Source organism: Sander vitreus, chromosome 12 (assembly GCF_031162955.1).
Source record: "Sander vitreus isolate 19-12246 chromosome 12, sanVit1, whole genome shotgun sequence".
NCBI classification, from domain to species: domain Eukaryota; kingdom Metazoa; phylum Chordata; class Actinopteri; order Perciformes; family Percidae; genus Sander; species Sander vitreus.
In genome coordinates this window covers 24,656,901-24,681,584 of record NC_135866.1, presented here as the reverse complement: position 1 = coordinate 24,681,584, position 24,684 = coordinate 24,656,901, and the positions used below count along the sequence as shown (strand labels likewise).

The window sequence follows — 24,684 nt, the reverse complement described above, 5'->3', positions numbered from 1 at the left end:
TCTGCATATACCTTATTTAGCCTGGGGGATGTTCAGCAGAGCTGGCTTTATTACCTCAAAGTACCTTGAAAAAATGTATTCCACTAAATAATGCACCATGTTTACATTTGCTCAACCATCTAATTGTGTAAGAGCTGAACAGTGGTAAAGAAGTAAAAGTGATAAGTGTAATGTTGTCCAATAATAGCCTCAAGAGTTTTGACTTAAATTGAGATTTTTGTAACAATAAGCAAAGCAAAGTTACTTTTAATGTAACATTACTGTAAAAAGAGAAAATCAAGAAAAGAGCAGACAAGAAATCAAAAATTGCTTTGAGGACAAAAACCTCAACAGCTCTAAACTATTAATCATAACATTTTAGTAAGTCTCATCTCAAACTCTGCATAAATCGCTTTTGAGGTGAACCCTTGGGTGAATTATGACTCTGAATGTATCTTTTCTCTCTGCCGCAGAAACCCTTTTGAGCTTTGTGGATGACATCTTGTCTGGGGCCAGGTCGCCATGTGTGATGTTGGGGGACATCCCCAACCTCCTGTCCTCCTCCATCAGCATGATCATTCGCTGCCTGGAGCCTGACACCACATACATGTAAGTCCCTCTCTTCTTTTCTAATGAACAAGCAAACTAAACTGACCCAGTAACCAGATCTCATTCCAAATTAGTTCTAAAAAGAGCTTCTGCACTGTCAGAGGGTTTGAGATTGAAGGTAAAGCAAATAGCTGCCTTGCTTTATTTTTACCAATTTGACTGCCTTTAGAAACGTGTTCCATTTCTATAAAATACACTCACATTCTAAGCAAGTTGTGAGTATGTATTGTGTTCACACTTATTAAAAAGTGTACAAATTAAGTATACTTACAAAAGTCACTATTCATACTAAAAACAGTTGCTGTTTGAGTTTGCTGCTGCTGGAAACCTTTGTCCCACAATGCATTGCATAAAGGAAATATACTGTAGGTGCTACGCACAGCTGGAAAAGATTAGAGTAATTGCGAATGTGGTGAGACAGCTACAGAAAGACCAAAACAAGAAACAACAGAAATCATCATTCTCTTTGTGAAGTTTTATTGTCAGTGCCATTGAAAGTCACAGTTGAATTGACATGTCATGTTGCAAAAATTGCATCATTTCCTGTCAGAATAAAAAAGATAAGTATGCAGATTTATTGTATACTAACTGCAAAAACAGTATACTATAAATATTAGTTGTTTATAGTGTCTACAATTAGTTTGTAGTATGAAATGGGGAAACCTTTATTCACAGACTTTTATAAAACATTTATAAACAGACATTTGCTGTTCCTAGCAAACTGATTTTTTAAACATTTTTTGTGTGTTTAGCCTAGATAAAGTTAGCACAAAGTAAGCAGTGGGAACTACAGTAACTAGCCTAGCTCCATCAGAGGTGCCTTTCAACATCTCCAAAGTGGCACATTAACAAGTTGGTGTATGTAGAAATACAAAACAACAAGCAGTTAGCTTCCACATTTGGAGCTATCTACTGACTAAAACCAGCCTATCAGCGTCCACTTTGAACTTAAAGCCAATTTTTGCCCTGTGTTATTTGCGCAGATTTGACATATTAGCTTTTAGTTTTCAAATATATTATCGTTTTGGAGTTGCCAAAGAAGGCACAGGGATTTCCTGCTTGTTGTTTTTATTCATTCTTTAGCTAGCTATCATAACCGACAATCTGCACTGAGCTATGATACACACCCCACTTAGCTATCTGTCTTAAACAAACTGAGAGAAAGTTCATATTGATCTTCTCATGGAATTCTGGGTAAGACAGCATGGACAAATTTCCCTTAAATGGAGTACTCCTTTATCACAACAACCAGTAGGTTAAAATTAGGTGTCCTTTTTTTACTTTCACTAGGGGGTTCCAAATATTTCAATTCTTACACATAGTGCCTTTGATGTACCTTAGCATACTATAATCTTGGCTTATTTGTGTCAAACTAAACACTGAAGGCTGGTTTTTAATCCTACAATCTACGGAACCGTCCTTATGTTAATGGTGTGTTCCCACTAAACACGAAGCAATTTTTTGGCAGTTATTGTAGCTGTCTGTGGGTGATGAAATTACCGAGCTGTGTGCGCCTCCAGATGATGTTATAAACCCAGACACAACGGCGTTTGGTTTTCCGACATATCTGGGACTTTAGCAACAGATACAATGCAGCTATAGTGGTTATTTTGGTCATGGTGGATGACGGGAAGAAATGGCGGAAAAAAAATGTTGTTGGTATATACATGGAGCCCCTCCTCCTTCCGTGCGTAACATGAATAAACAAATGATCCCGCAATCAGGCTAAAAGCGAAAGTTCGTTTTACATTTGGTCAAGATTAAGACCTACTTTATTGATCCCACAAGGGGAAATTACATTTTGTGAACACAGCATAAGTAATTATATATATTCTTCCTAAGTGAGTATGCAATATTAAAGTGCTCATATTATGCTCATTTTCAGGTTCATAATTGTATTTAGAGGTTGTACCAGAATAGGTTTATGTGGTTTAAATTTCAGAAAACACCATATTTTTGTTGTGCTGCACATTGCTGCAGCTCCTTTTTTCACCCTGTATGTTGAGCTCTCTGTTTTAGCTACAGAGTGAGACCTCTTACTTCTGTACCATCTTTGTTGGGAGTTGCACATGCTCAGGAAGTACTGCTAGCTTGTCAGTTGCAGAGTATGAGGGCTTGCCATGCTAGCAGCTAGGCGAGCATTATAACGTGTGTTATAAAGTAGAGGGTTACACGGGAATCAATTGTCGCTCCCATCCCATCCCGAGCCCACGAAAATACTCCCGTCATATCCTGCCCTGCTATGCTCTATTCCGTCCTATCATGTTACCAACAGTGAAATTGACTCCTGTACCGTGGGACTCCCGCGGGAATACCGTGACCCGCAGGAGTCCCGAATAATTGTCAGCCTTTATTACAAAGTGATGCACGTTCGTCACGGAAGTAAAGGCTGGACTACAATAGAGCTGTTTGGAGCAGTTTGTGAACAGTGTTTTCTGTTGGAGATGGTAAGTCCCTTTGGGGTGGACTTTGGGCTTTTTCACTTTGTAAACCTATAACATGCACAAAAAGATATACAACACAATAAAGGAAAGGGGAAAAGCCAAAAAGCATAATATGAGCACTTTAAGGCCAGTGGGTCAAATACAGGCTGAGTCAGAAGTTCATGACCACATTATAGTTTCCAGATGTATTTATAGTCCTTAGGGAAAGAGTGAGTTTATTCCCAAGTGTACCACATACTGTACTAACCACTAACTAAATGTGTTGGGTGTGACATGTTTACTGACCAAGGTAATTCAGGGTTATTTCAGAGCTAGGCATTAGAGTAATGGTTTCAGCTAAGGTAACTTTTTTTGTTGCAAGTAGTTTTTTAATCAGAATATTTTGGGTGATTTAAGGTTAGAGTTGTTGCTGAAAAAATAATTGATACCTGAAATAAATGTGTAATCCACCACAAATACTAAATTCTAAGACCAATTTTTTCTGGATTTTACTCCTTGTTACATTTGAATAGTTCTTTATTCTGTCTGTGTATGTGTATGCCTGAATGAAGAAGTTTAACAATGTGATGCAGTAACCAAGATCTTTCACACACACACACACACACACACACACACACACAGATACACACACCAGATGCTCTCATACACATGCTGACACTTATCTCACAGACAGCCTGCCAGGAGGGAAGCCACACGCACGTCGTAGGTAGGAAAGGCAGATTAAGGTGGAGGGAAAGAAATGGAGAAGCAGAGGAAAAAGTCTGTGTTAGAGAAAGAAAAAGAGAGACGAGTGAGACAATAAAAATGAAGAGGGAAAACCTTTTGGTTGTATGTGAGCTGAGTGAGCAGCTACACATGCCATGTTAATCCCAGCATCAGCGGGGCTCCTGCTCTCTCCATCCTGTCTGGCAGCTCATTCATCTCTTCGAGCCGAGGCGTTATCTCTACCTTCAGGGCGCTGTACGCTCCTTGTGTTTTCATACAGACAGAGCCCTCACAAAGCTTAGGATTGGTGCCTTGTAGGTTGGAAATGTATTGTGTGTGGAGAAGTATGCACAATTATGTAAGCGTGACACAGGAAACATACTCAAAAGTCTTTGAAGACATGTTGGAAAGGGTTTTAATGTTAAGTCTGTCGCTCGAAATATATCAAGTATCTCTTTTCAGTGAAGTATGCATATCTGTAGTCCATCAATCTTGTTTTATCTGTACCTGCTATTTGAGTAAAATATCTCTATATATCTCCAGGCTGATGATAAAAAATGTGATGGAATTTATCCTCTGCTACTGCTTGTAATTTTGTGGTGCTGCAGGTGGATGCAGTTTGTGTTTTTCTCACTAGGTGGAGATATTTATTCAGTGAAGTGACAGGTTATTAGCCCTGTAAAGAAGTGCTTATTGTCAGCCTAGCACTAGTGAAAGTCCTGTATTGGTAATGCAGGCTTTCATCTACAACAAGGGGAGCCTTCTAATTGAATCAACAACTGCATTAAATGATGTGATGTGATGTTGGTACAGCAGATTCATCAAAGTCCATTGCTGAAAATCTATACGACCGGATTAGGTTTTGTAGAGAATGATTTATCACTCACAATCAGCAGCAGAATGTATAATGAGTTTCATGTGTGTTTATGTGTCTAGGTTCCGGCTGTGGGCAGTAGACAACACAGGGCGCCGTTCTAGTCCAAGTGAAGTCACTATTAAAACTCCGTGTCCAACTGTGGATGACGTCAAAGCACAAGGTGAGGAAAGAGACACAGCTAAAGTCGGAGAGGTGAATCATCTTTCTGTAGTGATCACAGGTGGCTCACAGAGGTGGGTTTCATGTTCCAACACTGTACATGTCCTTGAGGTGATTGTGAGGAAGTTTACCTTCTACGTTTGGCTACATTTATGTACAGGAATATAATCATCAGATGAAATTAGGGAGATAATGTTTCTCAATTTGCTAGTATCTGAAAATAAGAACGGCTAACTCAAAGGACAGACATTTGCTGTTTTTGTTTGCAGCTTTGTTTCAAGACCTCACAAAACAGATGTTAAAGATCACTTTCAGCTCAGATCAAGCAAAGATCGAGCAATTCCTAAAGTCACAGAGAGCGTTTTCCTCTCTGGAACAGGACCTTTTCTGGTCACTGAAAACTACAATTCCATGCAGATATTCAAATTTTGTTTTGACTACGACAAATTGTTATTCCATAGAATCAAAAATTAAATAAGAGTGAAATTTTTTGCCGCTCCATACATGCAAGAGATTTATAGCCAGGATGTTATTGCGGATCCTGCTGCTGATTTGAATCCGCCAATGCAAAAATGCTCCAACCAGTGAAGTGTGATACGCTTACGCTGTTGATTTCAATGCCTGGAAATACATGAATGGTGTGAAATACAATACATCCACTTTGTGGCTCCCTCTGTGAACGGATTGTATTGGCATTGTTAACCAGGACAGGTGGATAAGTTCCTTACCTGATTAAAAAACGAATTTCCTCAACCACTTTGGCTTTAGATTGATATGTTTATGATTTATTAATTTTAAGATGTTATCATTGTGAAAATATGCATGTAGAATGACATCTGTCTTAATAATCTAAAATGCAAAATGGGGCAGCGGTAGTTAATAAAAAGCATAACATTTCCACTATTGGAGACCCCATAGATTTGTCCTATTGTTTGACAGAAAGACGTCTGTGGTGGAATATTTATTGGAGGCTAAAGTTCTCTCTCAATAGGACCTCAAATCCTAACAGCATCTCTAGAGCTGAAATGGTTAGTCGACTGATTAATTAGTCAGTACACAGAAAAACTATTTTGATGATCAATCAATAATTTCTTTATCATCAAAAATGATCTAGTTTCAGCTTCTCATGTGAGGATTTTCTGCTTTTCTCTTTATGTGATAGTAAACTGAACATCTTTGAGTTTGGGACAGTGCGTCATACAAAAGAAGACATTTGAAGACGTCACCTCAGGCTTTATGAAATTGAATCTTTTGGATATTTTTTCCGTTATTTATAAACCACATAATTAATTGTTAAATCAAGAAAGTAATTGGCAGATTAATCGATAATGAAAATATTACTTATTTGCAGCTCTAAGTGTCTCTCAAAACATCAGCAAGGCAGTGCTCTGTCCAGAGAAAGCTGAGTCACTAACACTAACCCTTGAGTAGCAAAAACCAACCATCATTTGCAGCTGCCGTGATACTATGTGAATTATCTAGCGTTGACCTGTGATTGTGTTTGCCCTTCCAGAAATAGCGGATAAGATCTACAACCTGTTCAACGGTTACACCAGTGGGAAGGAGCAGCAGACGGCCTACAACACTCTGATGGATCTGGGTGCTCCGACGCTTCGCCGCGTGCTCTACCACTACAACCAGCGCTACGAGAGCTTCGGGGAATTCACCTGGAGGTGTGAGGATGAGCTGGGACCCAGGTACAGCTTTCATTTGACCCATTTTTATTTTAAATTGTTCTACTTTCAAAATAAGATGCCAGTTTCTCCGAGTTTTTAAAGCAAGGCAAAGAGCAAAAGATGGAAAATGATTGGCCACCTTAAGCACCCTTTTGTTTCAATACTGCAGTAGATGAGTTGAGAGTGTAAAACAATTGGAATTCCCTTTCCCACTCAGAAGTGCCCTGATATGTAAACTCAAATATGCATTCCTTCCAGTTAATTGATCATCAACTTTATGGTCAATTTATCAGAAAGTTCCAACAATATACAAGGCTGACTCAGGACAGCCCTGTAGCTCGGCCCTGAGTCAAACTTTTACATAATACCAAAAGACTGAGCCATGTTAACAATGTGTTGACTGTGATCACTGTAATCAGCCTCTGAAATTGCAGAGATGTGCGTGCATGCGTGCGTGCCTACTCCATTTATGAGTTGCCCTCCCACCAAGAAAGTCCATTCTGTTGTACTGAACGTTGAACAATAACAGTACAGCCTGGCTGCAAGATTGAAGAAAAGTGGCAATGAGACAAGAGTCTGGCTTGGTTTGGTGTGAACACTACTTTACTGCGCAATTTGAGCACACTGTCCTTTCAAAAATGGAATAGTCACCAGCAATTCCAAATATGTGGGAAAAGCCAGATATTGATTCAGCTGTTTGCTGTCCATAAAGATTTAACATATGGCAGATTTGGACTGGACTGGAAATGACATATAGGCTCCATTAGTGATTACTTTACCCCTCACTGGTCATGTGAAACTCTTAACATCCTAACAGTGATTCATGGACTTCACTCACAATTCCAACTACTTGTAGAGGTATTCCTACATACCATAAAAGTTTTCTAATTGAATCAAAACTTGTAAAGCTACATAGGATAAAGCCATTAAAATGCCGAAAAATAACCGCCAGCAAATACACTTGTCCTGGTTTAGCAATGTTTGCAGCTGTTTTACTAACAACATTTGGCGTTTAAAAAAACGCATTGATTATAAATATTGTTTAATTGGTAAAGGTTGGTTCAGATTTGAATATTGGTTTGGAGGGGGTTAGAAACGGCAGGACTCTTTTGCATGTTGATAAATTGTCAGAATTGTGTATCTTTTGTCTTTTTGACTCTTGTTTTTCTGTTTATATTTTGTGAGTCAATAAAAAAAGAAGGAATGGGCTTGAGGCTGAGTGCCACAGACAGGTTAGGGAAGCCAGAAGGTACTGAGAGACTGACGCAGGGCCGGGGAATACTGGATCAGAACTAGGGCTCACGGGGGTTACAGCCAGTGCACGCCGCCCGGTGCACGTAGCTGCATGCAGAATACACAGTATGTAGATTGATGCATGTAATGCAGAACCAAAGTTTACAAGCGTGAGAAATTTTAAGCTGCATAAAAGCTGAACATAAATGAAACGCCGGAGACGGAAGACCTGTCTGCCGGTTCACTACGACAAACGGAGAAAGAGTTGTGTATAAAAGGATAGTGTGTCAGTGTTGCTCAACCATTGTAGGGGATGTGAATGGAAACACATTCAACATGCTAATGCACATTGAACAGCATCACCCAGATGTGCCGATCACTGGGATGATAAATGTTTGGGTGCATAAGAGGTGCTTTTCAGTTTTATAGCCTATTGGGACGTGTTGCCTTTGTGGAAAGTGTTTCTTCAGTGTCCGCACAGTGTAATACAGAAGTGTTTGAAATGTTCCTTATTGTCATAATGAAATTAGTTTGCCTAAGTTGCTAGTGGGCAAAACGCTCAGTCCCCAGCAAGAGGGTTGTGTCTCTTTGACACTTGCACCACTGTCTGTTCAAAATAATGAAAAGAAACGTAGCCTTATGCATTTGAGGATTTTTTTTCCGCTGTACCGAACTCGCACTGAACCATGACTCCTAAACCGGGGTACCGTTACACCCCTAATGCTGTCCGAACATTTTGGAAATCAAAAGTCTTTGTAGTTTTTCCAAACAGCTACACTTGAAGGCAGAGTAAAAAAAAAAAAGCCAGCTATGCCAGCGGCAATATCGTTTCACTTTAGCTTTGTTCGGCCCAGCGACAGCAGCAACCAACTGAAAGCGATGCATCGCAAAGCAAAATTGGGCCCCCTTCATTTTCTAATGGACACAACCAATTTTCTTCTCAATGCATTGTAGCCAATAGCGTATGATGCATGACAAAACACGTGCACCTATTTTCTATGTAAGGTCGCACATCCCGTCTTGACTCTCTAGAAAGGCAGCAATTTTATAACTTTTACTCCCAGATCAACATCTGCTACTGTACCCTAACCCTGTGTTGCGTCTGATGTGTGCTACAAATGTTGTTATTGCGACACTAGGCAATGCGGTCAGTACTGCCATAATGTTGCTGTACTGCTGTAATTTGTTCCAAAACACCTTTTTCTCCAGCACAATTAAAAACACATCATACAGTGGCTCACACAGCCAAATCTCCATGGGATCAGCCCATTCGAAGCTTGGCGGCATCCGACTTTTGTTTTGATTCTCAAAGGTGGCAGATTTTCTGCTCCCAGCTTCCAAAGTCCTGTCTTTGATTGTAGGCGGTTGTTTGTGTGAATTACATTTACGGGGAAAATTCATTCAAACTGACTGGGAAGCCGAGTGAGCTTAACCTCTGTGACATCACCGGGGCCATTTAGTAACGCACATCCAGGGGGTGCCCCAAATTTCCCCCCAAACTACGGATAAGTACCCATAATGTAAAATTTTAGCTTAATGTTTTATAAACAGAGCCATGTGTCTGATTTAAAATATACTTATAAACGGCATTCTGTGCTACATGCTTTCACTTTGGCAGGTGAAACTGATTAACCAAGGCTCCCTTAATTCCCTCTGTTTCCCTCTCCGTCTGTGGGTTCCCCCCTCCCTAAATGAAAGGTTGTTTTTAATAGGGACCATGCTGGAAAGAGTTGATGTAATTGAGGGAGTTGCTTCTGAAGTGTTCCATTAAAATGCACTTAGATTAACAGCCCCCCAATTTAGTTAAAGGAAGGGGTGATTAATGTTAATAAAGGCACCTCAGAGCTGGAAAAGCAGAAGAGAAGTGCATTCAAGGTGAGGCCTGGCAACAGGGGAGGAAGTATAAACATGTTTTGTTTAGCCAAGTCATCAAGTGAACATTAGACTTTCCTATGTATCTGGTTTGGTGTGAGGAGAGACTCTGAACCTGAAGCAGAGCTGTATACTGTCTATTGTTAACAAGCGAGCAGGCAGGCAGAGAGGTTAATAGCCTTACAGCTCCACTGCTGTGTGTCTAAGTGTGCTGACAACTTCCCCGAGGCGTCAAACACTTTGTTTCTCTGACGTTGTTCGGCCGCTGGGAAAAACAAAAACAGATAAATGGTTGCCAGGACAAAAATACTGATATCATTTCAGCAAACCAAAATAATGGTCATGCAAAGTTTCTGACTTTTCACGTATACAGTATTGATTTTGGCCTGGTTCTGCGAAAGCACCTAAGGTCATTTTGATCAACAAAGGCTGACCCAAACAGAGGGGTCTGATCTTGATTTGCTCTTTGTATTTGGGTCTTAGCACGTATAAACATTATGGTCGTATTAGGAAAAAGATTATATCCTTAAACATTTTTCTGAGCCAATGGTTTGTTGGCATAAAGTATCACAGCGTCTTCGAGCTGGTAAACATTGGTGCAGAGATGCAACTGTTTATTCCACCCACCAAATCATTGGGGTCCAAGCATCAGTGCAGAAACCTAGTTGATGTTGTGAGACATCTTCATATTGGTCTTGTTGTTCATCTTCCTACATTTTCTCCTCTTATTATTACCTAAAAGTACAGTGTCTGGATCTTAGAACATTTAAGATAGATGTGGATCCTCACCCACAACGCACCTACTTTAGGGAGTATTTACCCACCAGGTCGTCTCGCATTGCCAGACCTTCCTCCACAGCACTGCGGAGGAGGGTCTGGCTAGTCCGCACAGCATTACGGGCTGGGAGAGAAAAGTACTCTGGTTTATTGGCATGTCTTTAAACTAGGGCTGTCAGCGTTAACGCGTTAATCGCAATGCGGTTAATTTTTTTAAATCGCATTAATCGCATGCCGGCATTTATTAATTTATTTTACACTTCACTCGGCTTTGCGTCATGCCTAACAGGCTACTATTTTGACCCTTTGCAGCACCGTTACTTATCATCAAGCTGCCACTGACTCGTATCACATCCTGCAGCCCAACTGGAACAGCTGCAAAGTGCTGCAAACGCTGTCTCATTAACCGGTGATCACTGGACGTCAGTGAGTAATCAACGTTATTTAGGAGTTACTAAACACTATATTGACTCTGGTAAGGATAGGGATTTTTAGTTTTTTAGTTAGGTACTTGGAGGAATTGTGCAATAATGACAGATTCACACATTTTTCTTTTGTTTACAGTAATTAAATAATTACAAATCTTAAAATCAAGTTCATAAAGTAACTTTCTTTGCATTCATTTGATTCCCAATCAACATACACTGGTAAAAAATGCTTTCGATTGTTAATATGTTCTTAAAAACTGTTGCAAATGCAAAATAATAGAATTTTAATCATGTGATAAAATATGCGATTAATCGCGATTAACTATAGAAATTCGGTTCATTCAATCATTTGACAGGCCTACTTTAAACCAATCACAATCGCCACGGGTAGCACTAAACGCCGCACAGAGCCACAGTGCCGCTGCAAAATAGCCTCGGGAAGGAACTTCTTTTGGCGGAACGTGTACGTTCATAGGTTATTTTAGTCGTGCAACAGAAAACTCAGATTGGACAGGTAGTCTGGATTTACCCTGCAGAGATCTGAGGAGCAGTTAACCATAGTCCTTATAAATCGACCAGAGTTTAAAATTTCAACACAAAGAAAGCATAAGGTAACGGACATCTGGCCGAAAAGAAGGACATAGTGCAGATCTTCAGGCGGCAGCTGAGCAATCCCGGAAATGAAACGTCATGGATATAGACTACCCACCAGGTTGTATGTTTAGCCTACGTTAGAAGTTAGAATGGTCTATTAGGGAAGTTATGCACACATATTTTACATTTAGGCCCATGATCACTGCAGATTCAGATTTAAAGTGCTCATATAATACTCATTTTCAGGTTCATAATTGTATTAAGAGGTTATATCAGAATAGGTTTACATGGTTTAATTTTCCAAAAACACCATATTTGTGTTGTACTTCACATTGCTGCAGCTCCTCTTTTCACCCTGTGTGTTGAGCTCTCTGTTTTAGCTACAGAGTGAGACATCACACTTCTATTCCATCTTTGTTGGGAGTCGCACATGTGCAGTACCTCGGTAAGGACTACTAGCCAGTCAGAAGCAGAGCATGAGGGCGTGCCATGCTAGCAGCTAGGAGAGTATTACAACGTGTTACAAAGTGGTGCACGTTTGTCTCTGAAGAAAAGGCTGGACTACAATAGAGCTGTTTGGAGCAGTTTGTGAACAGTGTTTTCTGTTGGAGAGGTTAAGTCCCTTTGGGGCGGACTTTGGCCTTTTTCACTTTGTAAACCTATAACGTGCACAAAAAAGATATACAACACAATAAAGGAAAGGGAAAAAGCCAAAAAGCATAATATGAGCACTTTAATATAAACAAATGTATATTATTAAAGGTTTAGGGTTAAGGTTTATCAGGTCTAACCCATGTAAAGGCAGCAACAGAAAGTTTGCTGATCCGGCAGGGAGTCAGGGTGGTCTGGGGATCAGATCCCCAGCTCTGGGGTTTGCAATGGCCGAATTTCAGTTGCTACAGCCGCTAACTGAAGATCCGTGTCTGTTAAAATCTGCCCAGAGACTAGACAATCCTTGTTCTCCATAACAACCCCTCTTTAAGTCCCTTTTGTTTGTGGTTTGCTCTTAAATCACAATTTCTTTGGCCACTTGAGAAGGAATACCTCTCCCACCCAAACAATCTGTGGTACCGCCGACAGTAAACAACAGAGCAGACAGGCTCCCCTCTAACACACACACACACACCACATACTGTATATGCACATACCACAGACACGCACACAGTTTCATCTTCCCAAATCAGCTCAATGTCTCATGAAGAGAATTCCCCAGTTTCCCTGTCACAAACAATGTGGACAGAGTAGGATTTTCATTAGCTAGTCAAAATACTGATAACAAGAACTCCGCTCAGGCTCTGACTCAATGTAAACTCCTATCAGCCAAGTAAGCAATATCTGGAATCAAATGAATGAACAAATGTGGCTTTATCTTTCTTATAACATCAGATATTCAGATCTGCTGTTTTTAGAAACATATCGAATCTCACTAACGAGACCCTTTGGCATCCTGCGGAGGACATTTTTGTTGCCCTTGTCATGCAACATCGCGTGACATTTTAACTCAAACCATAAACTCAACGAAAGGCTGTCTCTCCAAGGCTTGACACTTCTTCTCCCGAGGGCCAGACCTTGTCATCACCAGGGGAGTACCCATCATTTCAGGCACGCCGCTTGGCTGTTGACTTATAAACGCTAGATGTTTTGGCTGGCCTGAAAGAAAATCCTCCGTCCTGGCCATTTCAGTCCTGACAGTGTCCTCAGTTAGACTGTGCCCTTTGATGAACTGAAAAATATTAGAATTTTTCCTATTTTCTTTCTGTTTTTACATGCCAGTCTCTCTAATCAGAGGAGTGCTTGTAATAATAAGTATTGTTATGGTTAGAATTTCTCTCAGGAAATCATAATCATAATCACAGCAGACTGTTTACTTTAACTGTGTGTATTGTACTATAAAAAGTCAAAATTAGCAGTGCCTTTCAGCTGCTCATCCAACAGTGATTTATTGGTTTCTGTAGTGAACAGAAACATTATTTAATTAGTAATGACCCTACAGTTTTTAAAACCAGAAAACATTATTTCAGATAAAGATATGTTGTGCAATTCTAAGGGGGTTGAAGGGAAGTCTTTAACATCTGTAAGTATATTTGCTCTGTGCCCCTAATATGATGCTAGAGAGAGATCTGATAATGGTCTCTTGTAGGATGTCCCAACGCCGTCTCAAGAAATGACATTAATAAACCACTAATTTGCAACAGCAAGTGCATTTTGCAACACATCCTCATACCTTGAAGACATTTATAAGTCAGTTTCCAAATGCTCCCAAAACGACACATGCAACTGTTCTGTTTACTGTGACCGTCAACATGTGACCGTTCTATTTAACATAATGGTCTCAATTTTAAACGTGTAGTAAACATTGTGAAACATAAACTAGTTAAGTTTAGGCAGTAAAGATACTAAGGGTTAGTAAAATATTAAGGATTGGCTTAAAACAAGTCACGTAAAACTACTAAAATGAGGACATCACATGACATCACGGACATCATTGCATAACAATTTCAAAATGACAGTTGACTTTTAGTTTGACATGAGACGTGGACCCCAGTATCCTGAGTGAAAGTCTTATGTCTCTGACAGTCTGGTCTGGCTGTAGCAAAGTTCAGTTTTATATCATAGTCGTCTTAGCCACAACATATAAAATACTACTCCAATTACAAGCTCATTACAGTTTGCAACAAGTCCTTTGATAGCAGCCATGTGGCAAACTGGGTAAAAAAAGAACATTTCTGACATAAATCAAACTGATCGTCCGACAGCTTCGATCGTTCGGGTGATTAATCAGGCATCACGACCCCCCTGAAACTGCACGTCAAATGACAACCGATCTGGCAGAAATTTGGCCAGATTCTAAAATTGGTCTGGGACGATCAGTTTAGCAGAATCTGTACTGTGTCTGCCTGGCTTAACTAATGTGTTTTAGATACCTGAACCCAACATCAAGTGGGACGCAGAACACAACACAACTCCAGTGTTTAGGGTAAAAGTCCTGCATTACTTCACTGTACTTCCACCCCGATCACCTCCCTACAACTTCTGTGCAATCCAAAAACACACTTCCTGAGGAAAATTACATTCGGTCTACTCAGGTTGAGCAGGGTCCAGGTATTGCTGCAGGTCTTGGATCTGTGTGTCACTATGTTGCCATGCTAATGTTTTTTTTTACCATATAAATGGATTTTTTTATTTAAGACAACCAAATGGTATCTCTATTATTAAATTAAGAAATAATAAATAAATAAAATGTATGTCTGCATCGGATATTAATGAGTTATAACAATGATAATAATGTTCCCAGATTGACAGAAAGTATTGTAATCTCAAATAAAATGCCAAATATACCTAACACTCAAAAAGTACTTTTCAATTGATGAATACAACACAATAATAAATGTTAAAAGTTGATTTTGTATTCTAAAGTATTCATGTGTATTGCATATGACCATTCATGTGCGTCTACATGCCTGCATTGCATGCACGTGCACAGTCAAAACCACACAAATGTTTGGGGTGAGAGTCTTCTTAAGGGACACTCACATTGTATCTTGTACACCATTTTCCACTCCTATACATGCACAAGGATTTATGGTGACAACCGTTGCTATTTGGCACCTTTGAAACGTTCCTCTGCTTAAATGAATGCATAACAAACCACAAGCAAATAAAAATCCTGATTTCCACAAACCACTGAAATCTGTGGCACAATATGGGAACATAATGAGGTTTCAGAAAAATGATATGAATGACAGTATGGCAGCTCAGCAGCAGTACCAACACAAGCCGCCTTGTCTGCAGACAGGCTGACCGGGAAGACTGACATCATTAGAATTGTTATTTCTTTCTTTGCAGTTTCTAGAGCAGAAAACTTAACTGAGGCTGTAGAGGTTGCTGTTACGGCTCTGTTGATATGCATTTGCAAAGGAGACACTGACTTGCTGAGCATCCATATGTACATATAACATTCAAAATACGCTCCGATTCCAAAAACAATACAATAACATATGCAAAGAACTTATAATAGCCACGTGATTGCAAAGAGGATGTTGCTTCTTATGTATCTCTATATGTATAATGGTTTGCAAATTATAAAGGAATGCCAAAAATAGCAGAAATATGTTTGACTAAAAGTGTTTAGCCTATTTGAAAGGAATTGTGGCTTATTATGGCATACAGAATATGTTAATCTTCCAGAAATAACATTAACACCAGCAAATATGGTGATGTGCTACAGTATATGTTTAGAGAACAGCAGTTTTTTTGGAGTCAGCATAAGACAGGAGATGAAATACTGCAGAAGCCACAGACCACACAGTGTCTGTATTATTACAGTGTGTTGGTCAGTGCCAACTTAAGTTCATACTCCAAAAAATTGCACCTAATCAACAAAATAAAAAAAGAAGTGTGGGTCATCACAAGTTACAAATAAAAAAACATATTTTCTCACTTAATTCTGATGGTTTGCAGGATCAAGGTCCGGATCCGGAGCTGCAAATCAATCCAGACCGGACCATGTGCCACTTTTAATTACATTATGTACTAGTTATACATTTAGTAGTTAGAATTAGTAAGATATTTTTGTGTTTGAGTATTGCAAGTATAAGTGAATCTATGTAATTTCTGAAAAAACAAACAACAAAAAAACATTCCTTTTCTTACAAATGAAAAGTTGAATTCATGAGCAAAAAAACACAACATCATTTTATATATATTAAATACAATCGGTAGTTTTCCTGCTACAACCTTGTTTGGTCTGGTATAATCTCATTGCTAGACCTTCCTCCACAGCGCTGCAGAGGAGGGTCTGGCTAGTCCACACAGCATTACGGGATGGAAGAGAAACTTGCTCTGGTTTATTGGCATTTCTTTAAACCAATTCTAATTGTTACGGGCGGCTCTATGCTGGTCAGAGCCCCGGTGCCTCTGCAAAATAGCCTCGGGAAGGAACTTGTTTTGGTGGAAAGTGTACGTTCAAAAGTTGTTTTAGTCGTTCAACAGAAAACTCAGATTGGACAGATAGTCTAGCTAGCAGTCTGGATTTACCCTGCAGAGATCTGAGGAGCAGTTAACCATAGTCCTCAAAAATCCACCGGAGTTTAAAATTCCAACACAAAGAAAGCGTAAGGTAACGGACATCTGGGCGAAAAGAGTGACATCCGGCGGAATTTCTGGCGGCAACAGAGCAGTCCCGGAAGTGGAACGTCATGGATATAGACTAGTTCTGGTATGACAAGTAGCTTATGTTGGCTAACTTAAGCTCTGTAACAGACATTACTGAGTAAGGGCTCCAGCATTTTCCATGTGGCGACCAGAGTGATCTCCTCTCTGGGTGTGTGCCCACTGACCACAACAATTTATGTGTACATACTTGCAGGAGCAGAGCTCTTGTCCGTGTGGGATTAGCCATTGTTCTCAGAGACTGTGTCCGCTGTGGACCATTCTACAGCATGCACACAGGAAGGCTGCTGTTGAAGATGAAGACAGGAAAAACCGAATGTGACAGTTCTTAGTTAAAACTTTTATAGTGGTTGTGTGTTTCCACCGTAAAGCACATGTGCTGTTTTTTTCTGGTCTGTATAAATGGTTGCAAATTGCGGCCCAAAATGGACCATGAGTGCAGATTGCACGTGTGAACATGTCTGCATTGCACAGACACCAATGTAGTATAAAGTGTGCACATTCGCCCAGCTGTCTGCATTTATGTCCATTTTAGTGTATGTCAGGGCCTTAAAATAAGAAAACAATCTCACCTTAACGTCCATTTTGTAGCTCTTCTGGAGCTTTCAATCATATCATCAGCTTCATCAGTGAATGGGCTTTACCTCTTTGTCATGAATCCATTTTTAGAGCACTTTAAACGACTGAGACCTTAGGTTCAAACTTAATTCTTGACCTTAGATACAACAATAAAACCACACCATTTTCTGGGGCTTTCTATCATATCACACAATCTTCACCGGCTATATCTGCTAATGTAATTTGGATGAACTCACCCTTTAAAAGCAATATTGGTTTACATTTTTTGTAATACAGTATTTCTTTCACACTGACATATACATACATGTCGCTGGCATTATCACCCTTACTATATTCTTTACCATCATCAGTCATTTTGAGATCACCAGTGAGAATAACGTCTTCCGCTCCATTATTTTCCCTGCCATCATCTCCCTTTTCAGTGTCATCTTTGCTTTTCATCATTTTCACCTCTCCATCACCATTTGCATGACAGATCATCCAGTCTGCTTCATAACTATCAGGTGAGTGCCCATGATGATTAGTGGGTCACCATATATTTGTGAATTCATTGTGGTTTGCTTTCAGCTGCACATGTTGCATTCCAAACTGAGTTAAATTGATGCATACGGGAGGGAAACCAAACATTTGCAGGCGGACTCTGTCAAGTAATCTGCTGAAAGTGGTCTGCATGTGAAAAGGAAATCTATAGAACTAGAGCTATGGATAGGTAAAAGACTTAGAAATAGACAAATGTTTATTCTATCAGTATCCTCTAACTGGGGCATGCTGAATGTGTAGCCTGGGTGCTCTGACGTGTCACTAGTTCATCAGGATAATGTGCTATGACTCTGGTGCGTCCAGCAGACTTGTGGTTTGGCAGAATGGGGACACTGTGCTGTAGAAGTGCTGGTTTGGCTAAAGAATGAGGAGAAGGTGTGTGTGGAATGAATGAAATCTTCTCCCGCTGCCATTTTCTGACTTTAGACAAACACTTGACAGGATTTCACTACGAGGGCCAAACAGGCTGCATTAGGCTTAATGATTATTTATTGCAGGCAGTGTCCCTCCAGTATGAGACGTATTTATGTGACCTCTTTGGATCATGTTACTAACGGAGATAGTTTTTCAGCTGGCCTGGTTTGGCCAAAGTACAAGTTTAAGCATTTCATAGTCTCGCCTGTGCCTCTCCACAGTATTACAGCCGTCCATTAGACTGTTTTTCTCCACAGGACCAGCTCTTTACTTGCCACGGCCATTCATTCCTTCATTCATTCAATTTTCCACTGTTTTACTTTCTTTTTTCCAACACAGACCTTTAGCAGCCACTGTGTGCTTTGGGTCAAAGTTGGAATGTGTCAGTAACAGTGCACCTTACCCTGTGAGCTCCTTCGGGAAGCAGTGGTAGAAGGGTAGGTTTAGGTTCTGTCATACGGTGATGTCATTCTAAAACGTCAGCAGAGCCACAGTGTGATTTCTGGACTGTAGATTGTCGTTGAATGTATCTGAAGGCTGATGTGCAAGTGTTTCCCACAGATCATTGCATTTCAACAGCTTTCTTAACCCTAAAGACCAATGTAGAGGATTGGTCAGTCAGAGTTTTAGTTTGAATAGAAATTTGTATGCTGTAGAATTCTGTTAGAGGCAAATTATGGCAGTGCATCACAATATAAGCGCAAGGAGATTCCAGAGGTGAAGTTGTGTTTTTCCTCGCTGCTCCCCTTTGCTATTTTGATGACTTCCTATGTGATAAAGTAGGAAGTGCAGTGGCAGTCCAGTGGTGCAGTGCAATTTGGTGTCAAGAAAGACTACAGTTTACACCATCTACTGGCTGCCTGGTCAGACCATGGCCCTGACTCCCAAAAGCACCTTAAGGCTAAGATGCCTTGCGATAATTAAATTTGACACATTAAACGGGGATCAACATCCAAATGTGTTTGCACAAATGTCAGAGGATAGTTGACGCACAACTTTTATTTAGGCTCAACAGAAAAACAGTGTTTTGGCTCGCTCTGTCTTCTATTCCCTTGGTAATTTGTTGATGATATTTACAGATAATACATCACTCATTGTCTGTCTGTAGTATTTTTTATGTCTTAAAAAGTCATTGCATGAATAAAACATAAAAAAGCATACATGTATGTGTATGTTGTCTTTGCCTACTTCACACAGAACAGTCCCATAATCTGGAAAATAGTAGCACACTGTACTCCATTTATATTGTTTCCATGTTCCGTTTGTACTGTTGAAATTTGCTCTTACATATGACAAGTTTATGGATGTTATCAAGATATAAAGCAAACATAACACACTTTAATTATTTCCTCACTTTTGTTCCAACAGGAAGGCCAGCCTCATCCTCTCCCAGCTAGATGAACTCTCCCCGTGGTGTAAGGGTCTTCTTCAGGAGCCGAAGATCGGCCTCCGCAGGATGTCCCTCAAGTTCCTGTCCTGCCGTTACACTGACAGCAAGGCCTTTGGGCTGAACTGGTCAGACATGGGCCAGGACGTACACAAGGCCTGTGACGAGCAGACGCTCACAGTCATGTATAATGACTACGGTGAGCCCAAGGAGCTGTGAAATGATTAAAGGGTTGGATGTGTACAGGAATATGGAAGATTTGTCAAACCCAACAAAGAAACACATAAAATGCAGGTTTCACATTTGTTTCCATAAGCTATTTGCATTCATGGTGTCATAAGCAAATGCCAAACTTTATTTGAAATGCCTTATACTCTGTTTAGCTTTACCATGTTATTGGTAAATGTATTCAAAGGTCTAGTCAGAGGAGTTGATCTCTGAAGTCTAGATATATCTAGATAGTCTAGATAGATAATCACCTAATAAACAATGCCTTTTTGATCAATAACTCTTAGCTGTGCTTTGTTTGAGCTATGCTGAAGTCCATTCCTCCCTTGCAATGAAAAGTGAAAATCAACGCAAACTTGACAGATGCTTCACAACAAACGCCTCTCTTGTTTGATTGCCTTTAATCAGTTCTCATTTGTTCTTCATTGCGGTATGATTCTTAATAATGACATATTAACATCTTATGGACTAAAGCATGTGAAGCAAGTAAAGCTGAAGTAAAGCTTTACTTTACTAATCACAGGGTTGGCCGTTCGATGTTGAAGTTTTCTTGGGGAAGACACTGAACCCCAAACTGCTCCTGATGGCTGGCCAGGAAGCTCGCTGCCATCGGCGTGTGAGTGAATGCGAAGCAAATTGTAAAGCTCTTAAGATAAAAGCCCAATATAAATACAACTATTCAGCTGTGAAGCAGCTGCAGGCACTCGATGAACATGTTTACTTAGATACCGAGGCTTACTTTTTGCTAGATTAAAGGCGTTTAAATTTGAATGTTTTTAGTTGTTGTTTAGTGTGAAATATTGCAAGGCAGGAATGGCATGGACAACTAAAATGGATCCTTTTGCAGCAGGCCTATCCCAGGTTCTTTAATTCTTCCTATTTTTATGATTTAAATGCACATTGGCATGAACGATTCCATCTCACAATAAAATGTAATGCAACTGGGAAAAAAGACAGACCTATAGTATTCAATGCACTTATATTTTAGAACAACAAATAACTTAGAGGGACAAAACATAAAGCCATGCATTTTATTTCACTGTATTTCTTTGTTGGACTCAACAATCTTCTCTTTAAGTGTTGATACATAGAAGGAACTTGTTGTTTTACCCCTTTGTTGCAAACGTCTGACCTCTTAATAGTCTAATCTATATGGGAAAGTGCTATTTCATTTGGCTTCTTTATATTCAGTCAGATATTAAAAGGTCCGATCTGGGATATACATGAGCTCATTTGTGCCTGTTTAGATCTAAACTTAGGCACATCTTTAGACATTTTGGTGAAAGAAATTACAAAAGACAACTCTTGATGTCAAACATGCCAAAAACGGAGAGTGATTGTGACTTTTTAGGTTGCCTATATCCATCCTACAGCCTAGATCAGCCCTGTCTCCTAAATCTTCCGTTCCCGTACAACTAAACTGCATTCTCAATTACGTTTCAAGAGAAACTTATTTGTCCCAGATTAAGTTTGTTTTTAACGTTATACAAATACGTTTCTAATCAAAGTCTGCGTTCAATGTCCGCTTAAGGATGAGATCTGGGTGGATTGATGGGTCAAACAAACGCAGGACTTTCACACAGGAGACCGCTGTTTGTGTCCTGTGTGAAACCAATAGTGAATGTTGACTTATTTTAACTTATGTATGTAATGGAAGTTACATAACAAACATACTTATTTTAACCCAAACCATAATCTTATTATGTACCTAACCAAGTAGTTTTGTTTCAATTCACAACATTAACCATGTGTTTAAAACTGCGACTGTTTCACAACATGCACCGAGGATGTGTTATCTAAGAGAAAGTACTTTTTTCTTGAAACGTAAATGAGAATGCAGTTTACTTGTATGGGAAAAAAGAATGCCCAAATGAAGCTTCATGAACCGTTAGTTGTATTTGTTGACCCCACTAGATGGCGCTCTTGGTTTAAAGAAAAAGGTTCAAGGAATGGCAACTCAGTGTGCTTTCAACCCTTTGTTGAACAGAGAGCGCCATCTAGTGGGCTCAGAAAATGGTTCAAAAAGCATCATTTGGCTATCACTAATGGGAACATAATTCTTTAGAAGACAAGTTTGCCTGGATAAAGCTAGCTGCTTCTTAGACCCGACCTAAAGTAAAGTAACAACAACTAACTCTTGTAAAGTTTTCATAATAGATCCAGGAGTTTCTGGGTCTTTAAAATATTTAAAATTCATTGTAACTTCAGTTTCACTGGTACATCCCAACCATTGGTAAATATTTTACAGCTTCTGATTCTTGCCGTACTCATTTATTATGAATAACTGCAACAAACCCAGTGGGTGAACACTTCCTGGTAGTGATGGCCAAATAAAGCCTCATGAAGCTTTGTGAACCATCTTTATTTTCTGAGCCCTCTAGATGACGCTCTTGGTCTAAAGAAAAAGGAATGGCATTTCAGTGTGCTTTCAACACTTTGCTGAACAGAGAACCATCTAGTGGGCTCAGGAAAAAAAGGAAAATGGTTCACAAAGCTTTATGAGGCTTCATTTGGCCATCACTACTTTATGGTCTAAAACCTCATGTATCTCAGCTGTGATTTGTCATTGGCTGCTGTATTGTGTAGAGTTGCTTATACAGTTTTCACTTCTCTTTTTACTAGAAATGCACCGATAGTCTGGCTGGTGACCAGAATTGGCCGGTTTTCACGTGCTCGGCCATGACCGGCGACCGGCAGGTCAGTCTGACATATGCCGATGTCATGCCGGTCAATGCTACAATTAACTGACAACATAAGTTATACGAGTTACAGTTTTCAAGGACACACGCACGCACACACAGACGTGAGAGCACAGTCTCTTTTTCCTTTCTCTCAACTTTTCCGCCGTGTGTCGCGCATACCTGCCCGCGCTATTCTCGAACATGTAGGGAACCTCGTGAATTAACCTGCAACATGTCAGCTGTTTGGAAATTCTTCAGTGTGTGTGCAGAAGATAACAAGTTTGCAATATGCAACACCTGCAAGGAAAAAGTAGGGCGTGGAGGGACGACACCAAAAACCAAAATCACATTTTTTTAGTTGGATATTGGATGTGAAAAGAAGGAAATGGTTCTAACGTTGCACTTTAGATGTGTGTGAATTTCCCACACCAGGAGTCATTTATATAGTTCTATTTTATAGTGATCCATTATCTGTTCAAAAAATGTTCTGTGCAAAATGTTCTATTAAAGAAAAGATAGAAAATAAATATTTGTGTGTGCTGTAAAGTGGTTGAAAAAATGTAATCGGAATCGCCTAACTCAAAGAAAATCGGAATCGGCCTAGAAAGTTGTAATCGGTGCATCTCTACTTTTTACATATTTTGAATTAAGTCAGCCTCTGAACTAGTACTTACAAACCTGGTTTTGTCATTCAAACATGTTGAAATGTTAATACAGTGCAACATATTTAAAAAAGCAAGTATTTTACAAAGTTATCCATGTTTCTATGAAAAAGGCGAGGGAGCATGTAAACAGTTAGAGATTTTATTAGAAAGGTAAAAGAACAATAAGAGAGGATGGTCTGCTGAGAGTTATTTTAGTAGTATAGACAAGAAAAAACAAACTTGTACATATCATTATCATAAAAGTTTTAGTGATATAACCTGCTGAATGTAGTATTAATAGCTTGCATTAAGTGAAGCTGTTATAAAGGAGTTTTACTAAATAAACAGGCATCACAGAGTAAGTACACAGATCTGCTCATTTTTTTTCTACACATTCAATAAAACCTGCCAAACAGTTTCTTTCATCGTTTTCACATCATTCAAAATCAAACCAATGAACCACTGTTAAAAGTGATAATTCTGTATTGAAACTGCAAATTAACAGTGTTAATGTTTTCAACTGCTTCTCTGTATGATTAAACGTCATGCAACAATGTCTTTAGAAAGCTTTATGCGACATTTCCACTAATACTGTGTGTTTATTGTGAGTATATTACCTCTATTGGTTCCGTTATCATTTTATCATTGTGCAGTGGCCATGTTGGAGATTGATGTCAAAGAAATGCAAATTTATATTGTTTGTTGATTTTTAACAAATCTCATATGTGAATACTAAAATGAACACTTGTAGATTTTTGTATAGGCAGCAAAGTATTTCATAAATGCATCACATTATATCACAGTTGTTTTTTTCTGTATATAAATATACAGCAGGTGACATTTTACATAACACTTCAGTGTGCTTTAGTAGATACAATATTGTATTGTAATATCTCCTGTGTAGCTTAGTACAGCAATTGGATTAATCTGCTCTATTGCAGTTGTGATGTAAAGAGCAGAGGGCTCTACTTTCTGTGATTTAAACATGAGATCCATTATCTGAAACTGGATTGTGATTGGTTGATTAAAATATTACTGTATACTTTTCTTTTTTAATAGTAAAATGACAAACTAATTAAGTGTAATTGAAAATAAAGTGAATAAGGCAACACAACCTTTGAGATATATGTAAACCAACCATCTACTATCTGCATGATATTATTATCTATACTGTCTGTGGCTATTATAAACTTTTTTCACTTTGATCTTTGCTATTTCAAAAAAACAATAAATAATATATTGTGAAAAGTGTCTGTATAGATATTCTTCAACCATCAGTTGTCAGAAGAAATCTTTTCTAATTTGTTTGCTCTATAGTTTTCCATGCTCTTGAATTACTTAATTTGAAATTGGCATAGCGGAGATCTTGCTGATGTCACCAGCTCAGCTCGGCTCTAACATTTACACCTCAACACAACTGCACCTTACTGTACTGTGACAGTGATCTCAAGTCAAAGGTCCACTGGCAGACACTGAGGTGCAGTCAAAACATACACCTGTTATCCAATCTGTAATGTATGTTCAAAAACAAAACTAAATGTAATATAGACTGCACTGCCTCTGTTCATTTTTCTTTATATATTGATTGTTGATTTTTATTAAAATGTGGTGAAATCTGTATATACAAGGACCCCAAAGTCCACATAGGCATTGCTGTTTTACAACATTAATTACCAACTCAAACCT

General features: G+C 39.2%; 1 protein-coding gene across 1 annotated transcript in view; it reads left to right on the top strand.

Annotated features, from left to right (window-relative positions):
* astn1 (astrotactin 1) overlaps nucleotides 1-19,664 on the top strand; it is a 402,453-nt gene extending 382,789 nt beyond the window's left edge. Inside the window, exons 21-24 of the mRNA XM_078264989.1 lie at nucleotides 453-588; nucleotides 4,674-4,774; nucleotides 6,287-6,470; nucleotides 19,427-19,664. Of these exons, the coding sequence (XP_078121115.1) occupies nucleotides 453-588; nucleotides 4,674-4,774; nucleotides 6,287-6,470; nucleotides 19,427-19,664 (659 nt within the window). The remainder of the gene's footprint in view (nucleotides 1-452; nucleotides 589-4,673; nucleotides 4,775-6,286; nucleotides 6,471-19,426) is intronic.
* The last annotated feature ends 5,020 nt before the right edge of the window (nucleotides 19,665-24,684 follow it).